Source organism: Cadophora gregata (assembly GCF_030347475.1).
Source record: "Cadophora gregata isolate MNR1 chromosome Unknown scaffold_4, whole genome shotgun sequence".
NCBI classification, from domain to species: domain Eukaryota; kingdom Fungi; phylum Ascomycota; class Leotiomycetes; order Helotiales; family Ploettnerulaceae; genus Cadophora; species Cadophora gregata.
The window spans coordinates 1,120,631-1,134,045 of record NW_026695927.1 but is presented as its reverse complement, the minus strand read 5'-3'; the positions used below and the strand labels follow the sequence as shown (position 1 = coordinate 1,134,045).

At 46.5% G+C, this 13,415-nt stretch overlaps 8 protein-coding genes across 8 annotated transcripts; 3 read left to right on the top strand and 5 right to left on the bottom strand.

Moving 5' to 3' along the window:
• Positions 1-163: 163 nt before the first annotated feature.
• Positions 164-832, top strand: CBC2 (nuclear cap binding complex subunit; the record flags this gene model as incomplete). The annotated part of the gene is made up of 3 exons (XM_058503742.1): positions 164-229; positions 298-410; positions 466-832. The coding sequence occupies 3 exons, from the start codon at positions 164-166 to the stop codon at positions 830-832; spliced, it is 546 nt and encodes a 181-aa protein (XP_058360455.1).
• Positions 833-1,085: 253 nt separating this feature from the next.
• ONS95_010168 (uncharacterized protein) lies at positions 1,086-1,539 on the bottom strand (the record flags this gene model as incomplete). The annotated part of the gene is made up of 3 exons (XM_058503741.1): positions 1,086-1,138; positions 1,191-1,420; positions 1,490-1,539. The coding sequence occupies 3 exons, from the start codon at positions 1,537-1,539 to the stop codon at positions 1,086-1,088; spliced, it is 333 nt and encodes a 110-aa protein (XP_058360454.1).
• A 170-nt stretch (positions 1,540-1,709) lies between these two features.
• On the top strand, positions 1,710-2,300 carry TRS20 (TRAPP subunit; the record flags this gene model as incomplete). Its single annotated transcript, XM_058503740.1, has 3 exons — positions 1,710-1,894; positions 1,944-2,005; positions 2,056-2,300. The coding sequence occupies 3 exons, from the start codon at positions 1,710-1,712 to the stop codon at positions 2,298-2,300; spliced, it is 492 nt and encodes a 163-aa protein (XP_058360453.1).
• Positions 2,301-3,578: 1,278 nt separating this feature from the next.
• Positions 3,579-3,877, bottom strand: ONS95_010166 (uncharacterized protein; the record flags this gene model as incomplete). Its single annotated transcript, XM_058503739.1, has 2 exons — positions 3,579-3,611; positions 3,683-3,877. The coding sequence occupies 2 exons, from the start codon at positions 3,875-3,877 to the stop codon at positions 3,579-3,581; spliced, it is 228 nt and encodes a 75-aa protein (XP_058360452.1).
• A 53-nt stretch (positions 3,878-3,930) lies between these two features.
• ONS95_010165 (uncharacterized protein) lies at positions 3,931-4,520 on the bottom strand (the record flags this gene model as incomplete). Its single annotated transcript, XM_058503738.1, has 2 exons — positions 3,931-4,153; positions 4,228-4,520. 2 exons carry the CDS (start codon positions 4,518-4,520, stop codon positions 3,931-3,933), a joined length of 516 nt encoding a protein of 171 aa, XP_058360451.1.
• Positions 4,521-6,452: 1,932 nt separating this feature from the next.
• Positions 6,453-8,385, top strand: ONS95_010164 (uncharacterized protein). Its single transcript, XM_058503737.1, has 4 exons — positions 6,453-6,699; positions 6,754-7,441; positions 7,495-7,731; positions 7,783-8,385. Exons 1-4 carry the CDS (start codon positions 6,496-6,498, stop codon positions 8,244-8,246), a joined length of 1,593 nt encoding a protein of 530 aa, XP_058360450.1. The 5' UTR covers positions 6,453-6,495; the 3' UTR covers positions 8,247-8,385.
• ONS95_010163 (uncharacterized protein) lies at positions 8,383-9,580 on the bottom strand. The gene is made up of 3 exons (XM_058503736.1): positions 8,668-9,580; positions 8,531-8,597; positions 8,383-8,476 (listed from the first exon to the last, which is right to left on the bottom strand). The coding sequence occupies exon 1, from the start codon at positions 9,557-9,559 to the stop codon at positions 8,987-8,989; it is 573 nt and encodes a 190-aa protein (XP_058360449.1). The 5' UTR covers positions 9,560-9,580; the 3' UTR covers positions 8,383-8,476; positions 8,531-8,597; positions 8,668-8,986.
• A 1,073-nt stretch (positions 9,581-10,653) lies between these two features.
• ONS95_010162 (uncharacterized protein) lies at positions 10,654-13,337 on the bottom strand. Its single transcript, XM_058503735.1, has 5 exons — positions 12,420-13,337; positions 11,655-11,823; positions 11,441-11,602; positions 11,209-11,388; positions 10,654-11,141 (listed from the first exon to the last, which is right to left on the bottom strand). Exons 3-5 carry the CDS (start codon positions 11,594-11,596, stop codon positions 11,025-11,027), a joined length of 453 nt encoding a protein of 150 aa, XP_058360448.1. The 5' UTR covers positions 11,597-11,602; positions 11,655-11,823; positions 12,420-13,337; the 3' UTR covers positions 10,654-11,024.
• Between the last annotated feature and the right edge of the window lie 78 nt (positions 13,338-13,415).

Here is a 13,415-nt window from a genome sequence, read left to right as displayed (position 1 = left end):
GCGAGTTTGTTACTTCTGGACAAAGGGCGAGATATTTGAGGCTGGATGGGAACCTTGTCAAGCTAGCGCGTCGCGAAACTGAAGCTCTCTAATTCAATTCCCAACTCTCCAGAACTGCTTGTTGCTTGCTTGCCTTGTTCTGCGAGACATCACACAACATAAAATGCCTGGAACGATACGGAATACCGTTGACAGACTTGATAAGCCAAGTGCTTATTACCAGGGAAGAGTAAGTAGTCTTTCTTTCTTTGCACCCTGTTCAAAGCTGCGCAGTGTTGACGAGACCTTCGCTTTCAGAATAAGAAACGCAGGTACAACGACCGGGAGGGAGACGAGGGAAGAGAGCGTACACCAGAAGAGGCAGCTGAGGACCCTCTGAAAGATGCAGCCACCCTCTACGTTGGAAATCTGTAGGTTTAATGAAATTGGCGCATGGGACAAGCAGTTCTAATGAGGTACTCGCAGGTCCTTCTACACAACAGAAGAACAGATTCACGAGCTCTTTTCAAAGTGCGGAGAGATCAAACGGTTGATTATGGGGTTGGATAGATTCAATAAGACGCCGTGTGGTTTCTGCTTCGTGGAATACTACACCCATCAAGATGCGTTGGATTGTATGAAATATATTGGAGGGACCAAGCTGGACGAGCGGATCATTCGAACAGATCTTGATCCTGGATTTCAAGAGGGAAGACAATATGGGCGGGGAAAATCTGGCGGCCAAGTGCGCGATGAGTACCGGGAGGAATATGATGAGGGTAGAGGAGGGCTGGGTCGTGCTATTCAGGCAGAGAGAGTGAAGGAGGAAGAAGAGTACGGTAAGGGTAGATAGTGTGGCAGCATTGTGTGTTTCTGAAGGCGTTTGGAGGCGTCCAGGAAAATGGGTTGGTAGACATGTCTTCCAGAGGAAATACCATGGATTTATGAATTGTTCATAGGCACGACGAAAGCCTTCAGACATCAACCGACTTGATATGCACCTCTTACATTCAAGCCACCTCTATGATATACAACACAATCCGAACGCCACCCATGTCTTCTTGTACACTGGTATATCATACACTCATCATCCATTCCGCATCTCCTCAGTAACCAGGAGGATTGACTCGTTGGGACACTCTCGTCCATTTCGGCAGTTCTGTACGAGTATCAGTATACTACCGAATATCTTTCCTGACTTTAAAGCCTACTTCGAATGCTCTTCCTGTACTTCTTCTCCTTTCTGTCAAAAATGGTGTATTTGTCCTTCGGCACCATCTCCTGCTCAATTGGCATCTCTTCCTTCCATCTCTCCACAGCCTTCATCGTGGCACCCTGCTTTGCTAATGCATTATCAAGCACTGCTACAACCGTATCGACAGCCCTTAGACGCTTCCGTTGTCGCGCTTTCTGGAATTTTGAGAGCCGCCATGGGATCTTCCTATATTTCGATTGCCGTCAGCAGACATTCTGGAAGGGCACAATAACCTGCTCAGGCGAAGCAACTTACCAGAGAAGTCCCGAGCATAATGAATTCGTGGGTCTGAAAGCTCCGAACATTGTGGTGGTGTTGGATTCGGATCGAACGTCTGCAAAGATGTGAAGTTCAAGCTTGCCCCAAGAATTATTGATGCCAAGACATTCAAGGTCCACTCAGTCAGCCGCTTCACTCCACCTTTGAACTTCAACACAAGCTTAAAAGCCAACATTCGAGCTCACCAATCGCAAAGATGTCGTATTACTTCGCGATTATTGGGACGCAGGATAATCCACTGTTCGAGTACGAGTTCGGAACATCAAAGCAGGGTGGAGATGGTATCGCGCGGTTTGCAGAGCAGGCACGGCATGTAAATCAGTTCATCGTCCACAGCAGCTTGGATATTGTGGAGGAGGTACAATGGGGGAGTGGACAGATGTGAGAAAGCCCTACCGGCCACTGTGTGATTGATATCTGATCAGTTTAGGTATCTCAAGTGCATTGATCGCTTCTACAACAACTACGTTTCCTGCTTCATCACAGGTGGAAGTATGACTCCACTTCCATTTTCAAGGACCGTCTCACTAATAGGAACATAGACGTCAAATTTCTTCTGCTTCATGCCCCATCACAGCCTGCTACTACGACTACCAGCCGAGCAAGTACTTCTATCGCCGCAAACCCGACCTCGCCACAAACAGAGGAAGCAATTAAACAGTTTTTTGGGGAAGTGTACGAGAATTGGGTTAAGACCATCATGAACCCTTTCTACCAGGTCAACATGGAAGTGAAGAGTCCGATTTTCAGGAGTCGGGTGGCTGCAGCAGGAAAGAAGTATTTGTGAGCTGGTACATGTGTGATAGCATGTTTTCGATCAGCGAGCAGCCACTCCAGTCTGCCTACCGCCACTGGGATGAGGAGCTTAAGCTCAGATTCCCCGATCATTTCATAAAAGGGACAAATTGTCTTGGCGACAAGACTGACTGTTTGCCACGAAGATCAGCGGCTAGCAATCTTCGTGAAACAGGGGACGAGAATGAGAACATCCGCGGTGCGTCAACAAATTCTCAGATAATGGCAGGCGTCAGAGTAGACTACCATGACAGGAAGACGTTGGACTTCGGCGATGCATTGCAGAACCCAAAATTGAGCATGGAAGACGGAGCCAATCTCAGCAGCTCAGAGTCAATTTTGAGAATCGACAACCTCATCAATATCCTTTGACAGGATTGCCTGGGACTATAAGACGCTGCATATCGATTACTGCAAAAGTCATATTCAGACTGTGATCGTCAGCGAAGTCAATAGGGTTTCAACACGATGTACGCCTGTCGCGACCTTTGAACGACTCCATTCAGAAGACCGATCACAGGCAAATCTGTGCCAAGCTATGACGGGCTTGTTTACTTTCACCCGCAGCTCGCGTCACCTACACCTCAATCTGACATCACCCACAACATCCGAGGGTTTGCAGATCTTAGAATGCTGTCACCAGCTGTCAATAAAGTTCATCAAACAAGCATGATTCAATCAGTCTCACAGAACATTTCAGTTTTCTTCCTGTTCCAGAAATGCCTTTATTACAGAAAGGTCACCTTGCCCACACCAACAGCTTCCCCTACAACACCCAAACGTAACGCATCTTGCAGTACCGGTGGCTCAATAAGTCCAATCCCACATACAGTTTCTCATACTCCTTTTTAGCATAAGTCTGCTGCTGTCTAGAAAAGCACCACAAATCTTATCCTGGGATTGATCAAACCAATTAGCACCATGACCCATCATCTCTCCCAACTGGTGTACCTGTTCACGGTGTTTGACCCATGGTTCATTATGATTAGTATCGCAGCCGCCACTTATGTTACGTACAGCCCCTACGTCATACAAAGGAAGGACTACATGTTCCCAGTCCAGTTGCAAAGCCCAACAGCAAGAATCGACAGGTGCTCCAAGCTCAAAAAATCAACAGAGCGATCGAAAATCGTGGTGATGAACGAGAACAGAGGTACTTAACATCTGGTCGTTGAGCTTGCCTAGGATTGAGACGACACCAAAACCCGGCTGTCTCAAAATCAAGTTGCATTTTAGAAGATGTACTATTGAGACTGATCGATTATTGCTTTCAATTTTCTCGATGCAGAACAGTCGCGCTAGCCTATTCAAAGTCAGCTTATCCGTTTTGTTCAGCATCAAAATGACCAAGCAGGGAATTCGTGGTATTCGTACCTGATGACTAGGAAACAACAGCACATCAGCCACAACGACATTCTCCCTCCTACTCGCCTGAAAAACAATAACTTCGGCAACATCCTCTGCCGTCAATGGTTCACAGCCCTCATACACCTTCGCTGCAGCTTTCTTATCACCCCCAAAACTCACAATCGAGAACTCCGTCTCGACCTGCCCAGGCGCAACTTCCATAACGCGAATTTTGGTCCCGATCAGCTCTCGTCTGAGTGCATCAGAATAGCTATTCACTGCGGATTTAGTGGCGCAGTAGATGCTACACCACCAGGGTAGGCTTCATGACCAGCGATGCTGTTGAGATTAATTATGTCGCCTTTGTTTCGACGAAGCATGGTGGGTAGCATCGCTTGGGTCATGTTGATGAGACCTGTTACATTGGTGGCGAACATGATGTCTATATCTGCTGGTGAAATACTAGGGCTTTTGGCCATGCCTCCCAAAGCTAGCCCACTGGAGATTATATCCCCATCAGCTCTGATTTCTCATATTACGCAGACAACTAAAAATCGCATCGAGTTGCTTACGCATTGTTAACAAGCACATCGATATCCCTCCACTCCTCTGGTAGCTTCTCCAAGAATCCATGTATATCTTCAGGTCTACTGACATCCAGCTGCACACTCAAGATCTTGACCTCATTTCCAACTTCGGCGTTTATCTCAGCAGCTACTTTCTTGAGGACTTCTATCCGGCGGGCAGTGAGTATGAGACGGAGTGACTGCGGACTGCAGCGCGCAAATTCAAAAGCGGTGCTGCGACCAATACCGGACGAGGCACCGGTTATGAGTATAGTTTTACCAACGAGGTTATGAAACATACTCAGAGTTTCGCTTTATAGCAGTCAGAATATATAACATAGATTTATGCTGCTCTGGAATGCAGAATGATGCTTCCCGTTGTCCATTCTGCCGTTGACTTGAGTGCGGGGTGATTGGCGGAGTCAGTTCCCCACCTTGAAGTAATGGAAAGACCGGCCGCCTGAGTCTCTGTTGAATGCAATTTTGTATTTTCTTCGTTTTCACTTGATCGATTATCTGGGAAAGGGACTCCTCAAAAAGGCTTCAATAGAAAACATTAATGCTGTCCACAACTCCCCTGGCCAACATCGCTTAATCTCTCTAGTGAAGGCATGGGAGTATCTTTTCGGGATACAATTATGGTAATTGTACATTCTATTTACTTATCTTCTCTTATATATTACTCTCTGAACGATACCACAGCTTTTCCTACAGCGGATACTCTAATGCAAGCGATGAATAGTCAAAAAAGATGAATATTCGCCATCAAATTGTCCAATGGTGCGTGGCCGCCACGACCGTCAGGACTTGATAGCACCAAGAGGTACCTAAACAGATCCCTGCACCACTGATAGGATTCCCATGGATAGGATCAAGATCGTACTCAATACTGGCGCCCCACAAGCTATCATCGAGGGAATGTGTCTATGCTGACTGACTACCATGTTGGAAGTCCATACACAATAATCGAAGGCAGACCTTACGAGGGGAAACATCTGATACACCAGCATCGTAATCACTGTGGTTTCTGAGCGATGATGTCACAAGTGGATGTGAAAGTCATATCTTACAGTGAATCTGCACGGGTACTGGTTTCATTCCACGCATTTACTTCATGCAAGCGGAGTCTCGAGGAATTCGGAAATCGTGTTCGTCTTCGGCTTCGTAGTCCAGAAATCCTGTACTCATGCACACTCACCCCATTCCGATTATCTCCACATGCCCAGGACGCACAAGAATGAATGGGCTAGTGACGAGTCGTGCATTCGTGGTCGTCGTGTTAAAGTTCTCACCCAGGAAGCTAGACACTGCAGGTCTTGAAGCCTGTGTTCGGCATAAAACGTCCCGAGAAAGTTATGGAGTGCAAGACCAGCTGTAACTTCTTATCACATTAGTTCACAGGGTTCTGTTCGATGCTAATCAGAGCCTGGATGTATGCTGAAAGGGCTCGAAGGGGTCTTTGTCATATTTGATTTTGGTCGGGTGTCGAAAACGGTTGTGGCTGAGGAAATTCCCCGGAGGTCGAGCTTAAGCGGGTGTCGATCAGGGGGTTCGCTAATGGCCATCGTTGAAAACAAGAACGGGAGAAAAGACCACACTGAGTACTGCGGGATTTTTCTGGCAATTTAGCAGAAAATAGCTTGTTTGATAACTCCCCTCTTCGATTCAAATATTTATAAAGCATATGTGGGGTGGAAGGAGATCCGCTGCATAATACAACATCCTCGGCTTCGTGGATGCAGATCGAGGCATGAACATCCTTAGCGTATCCGTATTCGTATGCACAATATTCACTACTCCACCCCAAAAAGCAGTACTACCACTTCAGATGCTCACAAGTGCCGGCTTGTCCTAAGATCGTCAGAGCAAAGTAAAAGCCATGCCGGGTAATGATCATATACCGGGCGGCCAAGAAAATATCCCGCCAATGATCCCACAAAGAAAATGAATGACTCCAGGTGCAGGTTCAATCCGTGGTTTCGAAACAAGAAACATTTCAGACGGCTAAAACTCCCCACGCGGCGATCGATCTCTTTCTAGATGAGACAGCAAACTCAAAGACTGCTGATCGCATCTGTCCTACGACACATCGTTTACGAATACGCTCCATAGTTTCACTTGCATATTGCACAGAAGCACTGCTGTAACATCCATTCTTGGAATGGCTTCGTCTGATTTTCGAACAATTATATTTCGGCCAGTTCCCAAAACCTCTGTAGCATCTTTTCCAAATGTCATTCGCTTAAGCAAATAAGAAATTCACAGCTTTGCAAGATGACTTCCGAACCTAGTGTGAATCCGAAAGGGCTCATGAATTCTGCCTTCAGCTCTCCAATCTTATTGAGCGCTGCTGGATTGCTCGTCGTCGTTTCCTTCATTAGAATTCTATTGAATCGCCCAAAGAAGCTCGACCTACCAGTTGTAGAAATTCCCGATAGCAGTGATCAACGCGAGGCTTTGCTTCAAGGAACTGCACGAGTGAGTCAACTATGGATCCTCATACCTGGATAAACAAGCTGACGGTCAACATAGTACCCAGATAGCCCATTCATCATACAATCACGCCCACCACTTGTGATCCTCCCCATTTCAGTCATAAATGAGGTCAGGAATCTTCCTGAGAACAAGGCTTCATTCATGAAAGATGTCCGCAGACAGATGGCGTACAAGCAAACTGATATTGGTGGAGAGCAGCCTGCGGTTATTCAGGCCGTGAAGATTGACCTCACAAGGCATATCGCGAGCACACTGGACGACTTACAAGAAGAGATTCAGTATGGCTTCGATAAGGAATTCGGACCATGCGAGGACTGGACCCCGATCAGTCTGTACGGCAAGCTGACGCGAGTTGTGGCTCTACTCAGTGGAAGAGTCTTCGTTGGTCGGCCTCTGAGCCGCGATGAGGAGTGGATCCAGGCTACTGTCATGTACACATTCTATTCCATGCAAGCAAAAAACGCCGTCAACGCTTATCATCCATACCTCCGATCAATTGTTGCTCCCTTTATTCCTGAGCTCCAAAATCTGAAGGAGTTCAGAAAACGAGGAGCCGAGCTTCTGATGCCCATCCTTCAGCAACAGTTGGCGAAAGAGAATAACGAGAAAATTCACCGAGATGATAATGACGATGAACAGGGAACAATGATTTCTTGGATTTTGAACCATACTCCGAAGAACCAGAGATCTGATCCGATGGTCTTGGGGAATAATCAGATGGGCTGTAAGTTAATTTACACTTTAGCCATTGGCACTCAACTCACATCCTGCTGTTAGTATCAATGGCAGCAATTCATACGACCTCAATGGCTACTACGGCAGCAATATACGACTTGGCAACTTATCCTGAATACATCCAGCCGTTACGGGATGAGATCCAGCAGGTCATAGGTGAAGACGGCCAAGATGTTGACGGGGATGGGATGATGCGACTCAAAAAGTCAAGCATGCCGAAGCTTTGGAAACTCGATAGTTTCCTCAAGGAAAGCCAGCGATTTACGCCTCCCCAGTTGCGTAAGTTCGTCGATCACAGTCGTAGTGGTTCATTCTGACAGTAGAACGCAGCAAGTGGTAATCGAGTCACGACATCCGACTTGACACTTTCAACGGGGCACACCCTCCCCAAAGGCACTCGCTTCGGTTTTGCAGGATGGGCAATCCACCAGTCCGCAACCACACCGTCATTCAACCCAGCGAACAACCCTTCTTCTAAGCCCGTGAGCGAGTTTGATGGTCTCCGCTACTACAATCTTCGCAAGATCCCTGGCAACGAAAACAAGCACCAATACGTGACCACTTCACCAGACTCATTGAATTTCGGTCACGGAAACCATGCATGTCCTGGGAGATTCTTTGCCAGCAATGAGATCAAGGTTGTACTGATTGAACTACTGAAGAGCTGGGAATTTAGATTCAAGGGGGACTTGGAGGCTCAGGGAGGGGCGGAGAGGCGGCCAAAGAACATGTATTTTGATGTCACATGTGTGCCAAATACACAGGCAGAGCTGGAGCTTAGGAGACGTAAGTAGAGTAGCAACTATCAAAGTCCCGAACCGTAGATTCCCGCTGGGGCATGTCAGTGATCAGTCATGACGCAAAAGAATGTTACGCAATATCTCTCGGAGCAAGTTTTGAATTGGAATAGAACTTTCTTGAGATTGATTTGAGGTTGAAATTTGTTGAGCGCAATTCGGTACAGCTGGAGCCTAATCTAAGACTTGTCACCATCTTGCAACTCTCGAGAATACCGGGTGCAAGCCTAGTGGAAGAGCGATGAGTACCATTTCAGTCCTACTGGAAGAGAGTTGAGTACCATTTCAGTTAAAGCTGGTCCATGCCGCCTATAGACTGCTCACAATCCTCGAGAGGCCGATCTCATCCTTATACAAGACAGCAGTCAGGACGCCATAAGTAAATTATAAGTCGAAAGACTGGAAATCAAAGACTGACCCGGATCTCAACCTGTTCTCCCAGTAGAGTTTCTTCTCGGGTCTGCTACGCAATGTCCTAGAGTTTCTCAGACGGACCATGATGTTGCCTTTATGTGTCGCTAGCTGAGCATTCTGCTCTATCCAGGTTTCTATCTTGAAGTTATTCAGATCGTGGACACATAGTGGGGCTGTGTTGTTCCAATGAACAATTCCGTAGCTGAAGTGATCAAGATCTCCAGCAGTGTCCAAATAGATTTCCTCCTTCTATTGGCTTGTGCTGGGGAAGATTACTGCTAACTTCGGTCCAGAGTAGGGCTTTGTGGGATCGCACTGTCGGACTAAAGATCCGCGGATGTTTTCGAATGTATCTTCCATGAGATCCTGCATGTATTCCCAATCCTCTCTTTCATTTCTATTCCAAGTCCTGACTTCAAGCGGAGGGTGACGAGTTCAAGACTGGTCATGCCTTTCAAACTAATCTTTGGCCCGCCCCTGCCCAGCCCCATGTGATCAGCAACTGGTTTGGGTGTAATCTCAAGTTTCTTGATACGTGCCATGTCGTCCTCGTCGAGAGATATCGCTTCAACAAATAACAACATCGACGAAAAGCAGATACTGTCCAGATTGAAGTTCAGGTAATACCCCCTCTTCCCGTCGTATTCAATGAAGTGACGAGCGTAGTTCTCGAGGAAATCCTGACGAGCCTCGCGGTTGACTAGTATATATTGCTCCTGGTCATCGGAAGGCTGGCGACCTCTATACCAGAGTATCACACGACGGGGCCTAAATAAGACTTTCCATATTTTGAAGCGCAATTCGGTAGGAAGACGCGGAAATGGAGTGAAGGTCGGGCCCTCCGTCGTGCCACGACGTGGGTGAGTGGTTTGCAACAGGCTGTTGTGTGGGGCCATGCTGGAGGTTTGAGAGTAGAGATTGTGATCCTTACTGAGCTGAAATTCTTTCCACAGTTTATCTGGTCAGGTGACTGAGAGACGATTCTCGTGGTCATCAATGGTGGGTGTTGGGTTGAATTGAGGTGAGTCCGGCAGTGCTCTACATCATGGATGGTATTTATATTAATAGTTTTAAGAATAACAGATCATTGCAAAATGCTGTCTTTGTTCAGTGGCTTGGAGCTGATACAAAGAAGATTGGGAACTAGCCACTTAGAGTCTGTGTTTTGAACGAAGATCATATAGACATTGTTTGTCAAAGAGCTCTACAACTGTTCAACAAAACAAAGGAATGAGGGCAAAAATCAACAATGAGAATTTTCTGTGGAGTGAAGGCTGCTCATTCATCCAGTGGAAGTGACATGTTAAAACCAATATCATTAAGCGATTATGCCTACCTGTACTGAAATAACTATGCACAATCAGAGTGACAAATGGGCAACATTTGACTTGATTTGCGTATGGTTTTACTCGAGATATAGGTAATGCTTAATCAGAATAAGAAACACCTCAAGAGGAGAAAAAGAAGAGGTTAGAAAATACTAATAGGATAGAGTGCTGGAAGATGCAAAGAAGGGCGGAGGAGTAGCAGTAGAAAATTTGATAGTTGGGCTTAATTCGATAGTGAATGACATTCCAGCTGTAGAGACTAGGTAAAAGATCGCCCCTAGAGATCTTCACCGTTAAGAGTTAAGTTTTGTGAACCGTGTCATTACTGAATCTGAAGTGCTGTGTTGATCAGTAGTTTGACTCAATGAGGTATGAGCTAAAGACTCGCTTAAGCATGTTTACAGTCACTAAAACTTGCACACATCGTTCATCGTCTTGTTCACCCATGAGCCATCGCAGGATTCTGGGACTATATAGTAGTAGACAATGAAAACCAGGCGAAATGACTATGTACATAGGCAGGATCTGAAGGCGCGCCACAGAGGAGCGGGCTGTCCGGACTCCGGCTGCCGTGTGATTCTCAAAGTTGAAGGTACCGGCTTCGAATGGTTGTCACCTGGCATGTGGATGGTGAGAATAATAGAGTGGGGAGATTATCAGATGACAACTTGATTTCAATTCAGGGCAACCTAGTACGGGCAAAAGTTTAATGTTCTGGTACAGACAGGCTTTGTCAGAAATCACAATCACCCAGCTCAATCGAACGCATGAATATGTGTGCCATCGTCGTCTCAGAAATATGATCCTGTACTACTGTTGAACTCAATCCGTTGAAAGATATTTTTAATTGCATTACCGCTCGCACAAGTGAGGATCGTGGGGCAGGGCAGGAGCGTGTTTAGCATTTGTCCCCAACAACCATTATGTTGTAATGGTCTGGGTCCCACTCCTCTATGACAATATTAGAAACCAATCTCATAGATTTCAACATAAGAGAATCAAAAATGTATAATTATCACAGGAATGATAGGACTTATGACCACAAACCCAGCTGTAGCCAGAAGTCAGGACGCTTGCAGCAGCCGTCGTCGAGAATATCTTGAGCGTAAGAAGCCATGTAGGCACAGCTTAAGTCTAGGCGATGATCGTTCTTGGAAGTCAGGTTAGTTCTTGATGTTCTTAGAGAGCATCGAAGCAGGTCAATTTGGTGTGCTCACATCGTTGCACATAAATATGGCGCTGTTGTAAGAGCATGAGATTCGGACACATGCCTTGGGGCCAGTGTTGCAGATTCCGTTGAAGTTCCGTAGATACGTGATGCCCTCTTTGATGCGTGCGGCACTGGCGTCTTTCCAATTGCTTGGGAACTTGTCGCATTTGCAGCATTTGCGGGTGCTCTGCGACAAACGTAAGCTTTCGTGTAGACTGGAGTCCTGGCAAGTGACAAACCTTCGTCCGATCAGTCAGTAGAATGTGGTCGTCGCGAGTAGTAAGCCCATCATCTGAGGAGTTAGACGGAGCAGAAAGGCTTTCAAGCGATGATCGAGATCGGTATTTCCAGGTTGGTGGGGTCCAGCTGGGGTGGTCGTGCTTCGCTTTGTCCATGATTTGCTGTTTCAAGTCAATTAACTGCTTCGAGACATTGGAATTAGGCAAAGAATACCTCAACTGTGCCACTGAGGGTGACTGGAATGCCATCAATGGTGCCACTGAAGCCAAGAGTCTCCAGGGTATAGCCCGATGGCAAGCTGAAAGAACCGACGGAAGCATTCTCGTAAAATGAGGTCTCTGGTAGGGTGGCAGTAAGGACCTGACCACTTATAAGCTCATACCTGTGAGAAACGGAGGTGAGTAGATGCATACCAAAGGAACCGAGCAGAGGAAGAGCATCGAGCTCCAGAGTCTTGACATGATTCTCAGCATTATTGCGATCAGGGTTCTTGCGGGATAGCGGGAATGGTACTACGTTGCACCTGACGAAGAGTAGATGGTACCTTCCGCGAAAGTAAAACAATGGTTGGGGGTCATGTCAAGATAGAAAGAAGAAAGAGCCATCTGCGCCCGAAGAGTATTTATAAGCAGAAAAGTGAATGGGGCAGACGAAATTGTGCGGAATTGAGTTTGAATACACTAATTGGTAATTAATGAATTACGCAATTCACTTTCATGAGAGCAGACTACCACACAATATGTTGACAGCTTCAAGTAAAAGCTGAGTTGGAAATGGGGGTGATTTAACGGACCTTCATGCAGTCGTCCCTTCTGTTTTTGAAAAATCAAGTCCATTATCACTTAAATGTACCTCAGGAACAGAGCTCCAATTTTGTTGATATACATCGAGCCGATTAATTGACCTGGTAATTTACTTCACGTGTCTCAAGATCAGAATAATTTGTATGGGGGAAAAAGAACTGAGAGTACTACTTACAGCAGACCTAAAGGCGATAACCCCACAGCGTGCGCAGCAATTGAGAAGGAGGAGTTTAAATCATCTAGAACTATTGAGATTCAACTGTCGAAAGTCTGGCTGTGAAACACCGTATTGGAAGAACGATGAAGTCTAGCGTTCTCCGTCCACCAACCGAGTCGATCTCCAGCTGGGCTGTGCCATACTGGAATCTCACTTGAGTTCCCACTGCCGGAGTCGGAGACATTTCCGAGGCTGGAAGTGGCGCTAAGCGCTTCTCGATGTCTGCCATCCCATCTGATATCTGTTGATATGTTTATGGCAAAGTTCAACACTTCGTATCAACAGAGAAACTGCCATACTTACGTCGAGAAGGAGTTTGTCTGATAAGGCACATCAAAAATAGAGGTGTGAAGCAAAAGACAGCTTGATAAATTCAATTTGGCCATGGCAGGGAAAGCTTGAGATGATTGACAGAGTGAACCAGATTGCTGGATTGCTACATGTTTTGAAAGCATAATCTGAACAAACGATTGGCCAATCAAAACCGACTGCGTGTCGACTGTCAGCATACCTTACGGAGGTATTGACGTTGGTCGAGGTAAATCATCACCATGCTGGGTACCCAATTTGGAATTCGCCAATGAGATGCATTTGCGGACGAAATATTGGTACGTCCTGCATATGCTCGGATGCAAGATAAAGCTCGGGCTCGGATGCGATGACCAAATATGATCAGCAGACTCAGCCATGGGAAGTTCTCTGAAGGAAGAATAGGTCCATGCCTGGCCCCTGATGGCAAGAACCCGCGGGCCGAAGTGGAGCGGTATAATGACATGTACGAAAGTACAGCTTGTAACACAACCAAAGCTATCTCGCGGCGACTATATAGTTGATTTTGCTGCGACTATGATCGGGATGAACCAAAGACCGGGGAAGGATGTTGATGTTGCGTCGCTCCAGCGAGCAGGTTGGTCATATCTATGCTATCGGCTGGCGAGCCTTGGCAACCAAGCC

Bases quoted from the DNA above. Each gene is read 5' to 3' on its own strand.
- ONS95_010164 (XM_058503737.1), top strand. From the start codon at position 6,496: ATGACTTCCGAACCTAGTGTGAATCCGAAAGGGCTCATGAATTCTGCC. The intron at 7,442-7,494 runs GTAAGTTAATTT...TCCTGCTGTTAG, and splicing joins GGGGAATAATCAGATGGGCT to TATCAATGGCAGCAATTCAT. The intron at 7,732-7,782 runs GTAAGTTCGTCG...AGTAGAACGCAG, and splicing joins ATTTACGCCTCCCCAGTTGC to CAAGTGGTAATCGAGTCACG.
- ONS95_010163 (XM_058503736.1), bottom strand. From the start codon at position 9,559: ATGGCCCCACACAACAGCCTGTTGCAAACCACTCACCCACGTCGTGGC.
- ONS95_010162 (XM_058503735.1), bottom strand. From the start codon at position 11,596: ATGGACAAAGCGAAGCACGACCACCCCAGCTGGACCCCACCAACCTGG. The intron at 11,389-11,440 runs GTTTGTCACTTG...CGTTTGTCGCAG, and splicing joins TACTGACTGATCGGACGAAG to AGCACCCGCAAATGCTGCAA. The intron at 11,142-11,208 runs GTGAGCACACCA...CTGACTTCCAAG, and splicing joins CCATATTTATGTGCAACGAT to AACGATCATCGCCTAGACTT.